Raw genomic sequence first — 7,366 nt, 5'->3', positions numbered from 1 at the left:
ATCACAAATTTACCAACTGGCTGCGGCTTCAGGGGGACGGGTTGGTGGGCCCCCATAAGCTTCACGGCCCTTGGGCAATTGCCCAACAAGCCCAATGGAAGAGATGGCCCTGGAACTATCCTGACCCTTTGTTGAATGAAGCTCTTACTCATGCTAGAAACTTAAAACAAGAAGATTTAATTCTACCTAAGAACGGCGGAATTACATCGAAGGAAAGAGAGACCGATAGGTCGCTTGGAATTGTAGCTTCTGCCCCAAAATTTATATACAAATTTAATAAATCATCCACTCAAATTAGGGCAATTATTAATATGGATTGATATTAGTTTGGAGGTTGCAGACACCTCTTTGCAAATTGCTGCAATCTTGGTATGATTTTGATCAATTCAATATAAATGCGAAGGGCATTTTGGTTTCTAGCGTCATCAGATTTATTTGGAATTGAGATCTCAAAGTGTAATTAAATACATCTGAGATGGAATTACTCCATAGCTATAATTAACTGCTCTTTCCTTATAATGTACAGACTACAGACATGTGTATGGCCATCCTCCACTCACACAGGATGGGTAAAAGGCAAGTGCCTCTATAAAACTATAACACACACGAGTCTGCTGAGGTTATTGCACGTCCTATATTATCTGCTATTTATATAGTCATCAACACAGTGTGATCAGCAATGCAATCAGCGCAGCTGGCTCTGCGCATGCGCTTCATGACCTCCCTGCTTACGCCAACCAGTTCTGCGCATGCGCCCCCCACGACAGACTAGACACCGGCTTCCGCCAGCCACCTCTTGTGCAGGCGTGCCAGCCAGGTATGAGTTTCCGTTTCCGGTTACGGTGCAGAAAGCAGAGCAGAGGCAGAGCAGGCCCTGGACCACCGTGGGATACTCTTGTGCACAGTATAGTGACCGCCGCCGCCGCCCGTGTGTCCGGGATGAGCACCGAGAAAAAGCCGCAGGTGGATTTGGGGCTGTTGGAGGAGGACGATGAGTTCGAGGAGTTCCCGACTGAAGGTGAGGAGGGATAGAGGCCTGGGGACGGTTGAGGGGACAGCGTGGGTCACCATCAGGCCGTGTATCTGTACACGATGTCCCCCTGATCCTCTTACACCCATTCACTGCTGCAGGTGAACCACAAGTGCCAGCATGCCCTGTCAGACATAATCTGGCAGGGGTTATCCTGAGACTTGTAGTGCTTAACAGCTGGGAGCCACAGGGTCTGGGTTATTGTGCTAGAATCGCTCATTGGAAGGGTGGTAAGCAGATATTGTGGCGGTGGGGGACCCCCAGTCCGTGGCACTATCACCCCCATGTTCCTTCTTATCTGCAGCAGCCATGAAACAGGTGATAACATTTTATACTTTAGTGTCACTTAATGGAAATAATACTTTTGTCTATAGACCGTACCCGGTGCTACGGGGAGGAGATGTATTAGAGTGATGGGCAACTGGTGGCCCCACCAAGCCGTCATTGGCATCAGGTTGCCCGTTGCTGCCTTAGACGTGGGCTGCACTGAGCAGCTGGGGGGTGTCTGATGGGCTGTATCATTATAAGAGGGATATGGTGAATGAGGAGTAAGAGAAGGGGAGCAATGGCTCCCTCCTGTCCATCCAGTACTCACCAATTTGTGTCACTACAGTCCTTGGCAGATATTGCTTTTCATCTGTTTTGGGAGTGTACAGTTCTTCTGCTAGGCCTTAATCCACTGTTGCAATTGCATTTCATAGTCCTAGTGCAGAAAATAGGGCATTAAGATTAAGACTCTTATTCAATTTGAGCCGAAAAAGTTTTGCCGATGATGTTATTACGCCAGGCGGAAAGTCAATGCAATGTAATAGGCGGAAAAGTTTCGACTCTGGTTTTTCAGAATTTTTTAAACTTTAAAATATGCTGACCCCCATTTCAAGTACCCCAAATTTGCTGGGATAAGTTATTTTTTGCAAAAAAACCTCCTGAATACTATTCTGCACCACTTACATCAAAACGCAATTTAGCAGCTATTGAGCCCGTTTAAAAACACCAGATACCATCAGCAAGCCAAATCAGGGGGTACCATAGGGAACCCCCATGTCAGAGCATCTTTTGGGGGGTGTCAGGCTGATTTCCCCAAATCTGACAGTACTTTCCGCTTGTTTAAGTTTCGCCGGGTCCCGTTTTCACGTACTTTCAGATTGAATACAGGGATAGGCGGGCACATGTGCGATACTTTTCCGCCTGCAAAACACGCAATGTAGGCGAAAAGTCCGGAGTCGGAAAAGTATCACTGGTCTGCTCAAATTGAATACGGCTCTAAATAGGGACTCGACAGCATATTTGCCTTTTGATACTACTGGTTATTTCTGGGCCAGGACTCTACCTAGAATTACATTTTAGATAGAAACCAGTTAAACTATAGCAGTTCTGTCTCTGGACCCCTGTAGGTAGCTGGGTAATAGTTACAAATGAGCTTCCTTGTCAACTAATCGGCTGAGATTAAGACTTCTCCGGTCCCGGGCCGTCTGCAAACATTGTTCAATTGTTGTCTTTAATATTGAACAGAAAAAAAGCACATTTCATGTCTATATTTAGGGATTTACAGAAAAACGCTGCTCACTCAGAGGGCGTAATTCAATTGATTTTGCGGCCCGCATCTCCCGTCTAAAGTGACAGGAGATCGCGGGCCGCTATTCAATTGTGCCAGCGTTTCACGCTGATCGCACCCAAAGTGGTCGGGTTTAGCCGCGTAAAACGGCTAACCCCGACCAAAGTGCTGGGCGCGATCGCGAAAAGTGCCGTTTGGGCGCCCAAACAGGACACTTTTCGCCGATTTCAGCCCGCACCCCTCTGGGGCTGCGAGCTGAAATTGAGCGCTAGCAGCTGATCGCACCCGACAGGAGCAACAATAGAATAGCTCCGTCGGGTGCGAAGGGGGGAATAAACAATTGAATTCCGCCCAGAAGGTCCAAGAGAAGTTTCTCAGTTTTCACTGCCATATTTTCATGAGCATCTATCCCACATCCCATGTGAAAGTCTCTTAACATTTGTGTTATAGAAATGTACTCGTGCTCAGTTTATACAACATGGCGCTGCCCACTCTGAGGAAACACGTCAGCCATGGCTGTAGACTTGGTATTGGGCAAGCTGCATTAACCATTGTATTAATAAACTTGCCATGTTCCAATATTTTCATGGTATCAGAGGGGGGAATTCATTTGTTGCTCTGTTTGGGCACAAGTGCTGACATTACTGCTCGCAGGCTCCTGAGGTTGCGAGCAGGAATGTGCGAAAAGTCTGTGTTTTGGGTACTTTTAGACGGGTGCTTTATGCAGCTAAACCCGGTGCTTTTGGGCACGACAAGATCGACAATTAATGGGCACCCAGAACAATTGAATTGCTCCGTCATGCACCCATTAATTATCGGCTCCAAAAAAACTATTGAAAAACAAATGATTCATCCCCTTAGAACCCTCTTTAAACAATGGAAATTTAGGTGCCAAATGCTTTCTAATAAATAGCAAAATCCCGACTCACAATAGTAAAAGTTTAATGAGTTTATGACTCTGGGGGAGGCACTTTAACCTATGCACATCTGTAGTCCTGTCAGAGAAGGGGGAGAACTAAATTCAATATAATTACTTCCCAAAACATAGAGGCCTTGTATCTGTGATGCAGCTTGGGGCATCTAATATTACTTCCAATAGTGTGGGTAAAAGTAGTTAGCGTTCCCGCTAGGCCGTTTTAGCAGAGTACTGTGCCCGTCTCGATTTCAAAACAACAAAATGCACCCTGCCCTTATGGCGGCGCCCTGCTAAACAGCCTGCCGGGTGCCATCCCCACCCGCGGACCGCAGTGCACACCCCCGGTGAATAGTTCTTTTCACAATGAGTGGAGGGCATGGGGCAGCCCAGCATGTCTGTAAGTGCTGGGCATGCCCTTGGGAGTCATGAAAAGTGGGCGTGTCTTAAGGATACGCCTCCGTTACTCATGGCCACATCCCCTTTTCGGGCAAGGTGCACACTCTAGTGCCTTTTTGCAGTCTGGCGCCCTACCCTGTGCTGGACTTAAAATCTGTACACTACTTCGTGATCATTCTAACACCACAATTTTTTTTTCAAAGTAATAAAATGACTTTTTATAAACTGAGCTCCACCCCTGTCATAAATATCCGAAGTGTTATTTAAATTAGCTTCTGTTATGGGTACATGTCCATCTGACATTGAGGTCATGTGCTCATTCACAGCCAATATAAAGAGAGCTGGCACTCATGAGAGATTTGGTAAGCAGGTCCTACTCAACGCTTGATCTTCATAACTGAATGACCGATGAGTGGGGTCCTGGTTCAAGTGGTGTCTGTATAATTAGCAGGTTCCATATAAACATGTTTTATCTGCGCACATATCTAATTTGCTGTAGTCTGTAAAGGTTCACTTAGAGTACAAGGAAGTATTTCATGTGCATACATGCTCCAGGTTTGCTCATTATGCCAACTGTTTGGATAAGTTCGTCCCTCTCTGCAAAGCAAGTGAGCAGTAGTATGCTGGCATTCGCAATCTTTGTGGGCAGGAGGTCTTTCCAATATCATATAATCACCACACGTGGGCAAGTTACTGTGCAGACACCCCCCGAAGCTCCCCAATAATCCCAGAGTAAACGTTTGGGTTTGTTTTCACTCCTAGTTTGAACCTGAATGAGCCATTGGATGTGTGATAAAAAAACAACAACTTTGGAACCTATTTGAGTTTAAGTTGGTACTTTAGTTCCAGGTATACGTAATAGATATAGATTGTGCTGAGTTAGCGAGTATCCGTGTGTAGTCTATACTCATTTCTGTGCTTTACCTGATTGATAAAGGTGGTTAATAACTTACTGATGACGTTCCGTGTCGCCCTCCAGACTGGACCGGCTGCGATGAGGATGAGGACTCTCACGTTTGGGAAGATAACTGGGACGATGACAACGTAGAAGATGACTTTTCTAATCAATTAAGGTAATTTCGCAATTGGGGACGAGTCTTCTATCATCAGATTTGCGCTCGCACTCCTCGCTATGTCCATGTTTGTAGTGACTGGCAATATTAAAGGGACATGACAGATGGAATACATGTTTATTTTTTTCTTCTACTCATTTTAGAAAGAGGCCGCTGTGGTCAGAATCTTGTAGTAGTAACCTAATGCCTGTACATAGGACAGTCTCTGTGTCCAGCTTGGTCCCCAGTTTGCGCCCAAACTACTCCTATTTGGTGCTTGGGCCGTTGATGGCAGTCGGTTGTTGTCCCCGCCCAATGGGCGCAAACTATGGCTGATTGTCGTCGTTTTATACCAACCAGATTTTGTGCTAGTCCCAGTAACCACCATATTTACTCTAAATACTAATGCTGGGCATACATTGCCTGGTAAGATGCCTGTCACACCGACAGACATTTTATCTGGCAGCCCGTCACCCAGCAGATATCATGGGCATACACTGTGAGATGTGTCTCTGTGTATTGGCCCCGATATATCTGCGCTCCGCCCCGGAGGAGGAGACTTTTCCCCTGTTCCTTCCAAATGTCTGTCTGTCGGCCGTGACTGGGCATTCACTGCCCGATACGGCCAACATTTTAACTTGCTGATATCGCATCGGCTTGCTGGAAGATCGGGCATGACCGATCGATATTTAACCCTCAGTCAGCAACACACACACGGGTCGACCGGCCCGATAACTATAGAGTGTATGCCCAGCATTAGCTTTCATATTAATTGTATTTTCACTTAAGTAGCTCATAAAAACAATAAATAAGTCCTATTCAGTTCTCTAAAGAGTTCTATAGACTAAAGACTTCCACCGATAACATTTGGCTGCGTTCACCATGTAAATCTTTATTTTGTGGATGTTCACAGAGGTCTATAGCAGAGGTTCCCAAACTTCGCCATTACAGTCCACGTTTTAAGGATATCCGTGCTTAAGCACAGGTGACCTTAAATAATTGTCCTTATTTACGGAGCACAATGGGTGCGCATTTTCCCTGGCTGCTGAAAACGTCCTACTGACCATATTTTGGTTTTGTGTACAGATTAGTGGCCATCACAATACAGCAGCACCTTGACCAGATTTGTGAGAGAGAGTCTGATTTTATGGTTATGGTGTCTGCATTTGCATAAAGTGGTAGTTATTGACCGCCATCTTTATACTGCTATGTTCTGCTTTGTGTTGTTATTTGTTTTGAACTTCTAGCAATTCATTTTATTTTTTTTAAGCGCGCTAATTAATGGGCACCCAATGTAGCAATTCAATTGTTTTGGGCACCTATTCATGATAACAGTTGTCGCGCCCAATTAGACTGCAAAAAATGGCTAAAACCATGTAAAGTCCTGATTAGTGCACATTCCTGCTATCCACCTCAGGAGGGTGCGAGCAGAAACATGCGCAGATGCGGCTATTCATGCCCGAACTGAGCAACAATTGAATCGCTCCGTTCGACTCCCATTAGAAAAGTGCCGTGATAGAAATAATGAAATTGCCCCCATAATGTTGAATTTGTTCCTCTAAACCGCCCCCCAGCTCTCTGTAATGTCTGCACATTAGTGTTCTACAATTTATAAATGTTTTCTGTCTTTTCAGGGCTGAACTAGAAAAACATGGCTACAAAATGGAGACTGCGTAGGAGTAATAAATATTTGTATTCTTCCGTGTAGATTTTTTGTGTTTTACAATAAATAATTTGTTCTTGCGAACGTTGCTTTTAGTCCTTTTTTTTTTTTTTTTAACGCATACTACTGTCATTTAATGCTGCCGCAAAGGTTTATTCACTCTGTAAAATAAAGGTCTGTATTATTCAATAGTTTTGAAAATTCATTTGATTTCAGGGGTAATGTCCAGTGTTTAATTTTTTTTTTTTTTTTAACATTTTTGTTAATGGCAACAAAATCCAAAATTAGAGTTGTTCTAGTATAAATTTCACATTGTCCCTCATGTTCCGTTTTTGTGATACAATGAAATCTCATAGAAGCACATTTGTATCTATAATATAACAGGAAATATTTTTTTTATATGTATAAATGCTGTATTCTTCTTTATACAGGTGATATATGGTGTTAGTATGATGCCCTTTATAAAAAAAAAAAAAAAAAAACTATAGTGATGCCTAAAATATAGGTGATAGGTTTTCAGTTTCATTAATGGTCTTGGCTATCCAGAAGCTTTTCACCAATGAAGATCCTTGTAATAGTGGTGCTAGGTCTCACATGTCTGACAAGAGTACCTTAGCTTGTAGGGAGATGAACAACGCGTTTCACAGCAATCTTTAGGTTATTTTTTGGGGTTTGGGCAACTTATATGTAGATGGTTCAGATGCAATGGTTTCTTTCTAGGTTGGTAGATGTGATACCTGAGGTTAAAAAGTGT

At 44.0% G+C, this 7,366-nt stretch overlaps 1 protein-coding gene across 1 annotated transcript; it reads left to right on the top strand.

Annotated features, from left to right (window-relative positions):
• Positions 1–786: 786 nt before the first annotated feature.
• SEM1 (SEM1 26S proteasome subunit) lies at positions 787–6,803 on the top strand. Its single transcript, XM_088442198.1, has 3 exons — positions 787–1,018; positions 4,877–4,970; positions 6,584–6,803. Exons 1-3 carry the CDS (start codon positions 820–822, stop codon positions 6,624–6,626), a joined length of 336 nt encoding a protein of 111 aa, XP_088298324.1. The 5' UTR covers positions 787–819; the 3' UTR covers positions 6,627–6,803.
• The last annotated feature ends 563 nt before the right edge of the window (positions 6,804–7,366 follow it).

The sequence above is a fragment of the Taudactylus pleione genome, unplaced genomic scaffold (genome assembly GCF_031769625.1).
Source record: "Taudactylus pleione unplaced genomic scaffold, aTauple2 ptg000306l, whole genome shotgun sequence".
Lineage (NCBI taxonomy): Eukaryota > Metazoa > Chordata > Amphibia > Anura > Myobatrachidae > Taudactylus > Taudactylus pleione.
This window is presented reverse-complemented; position numbering and strand designations above follow the sequence as displayed.

What these genes read in the sequence shown, in the direction of transcription:
- SEM1 (XM_088442198.1), top strand. Translation starts at nt 820, where the DNA reads ATGAGTTTCCGTTTCCGGTTACGGTGCAGAAAGCAGAGCAGAGGCAGA. An exon ending in CGAGGAGTTCCCGACTGAAG is followed by an intron (nt 1,019 to 4,876) that starts GTGAGGAGGGAT and finishes GTCGCCCTCCAG; the next exon opens with ACTGGACCGGCTGCGATGAG. An exon ending in GACTTTTCTAATCAATTAAG is followed by an intron (nt 4,971 to 6,583) that starts GTAATTTCGCAA and finishes CTGTCTTTTCAG; the next exon opens with GGCTGAACTAGAAAAACATG.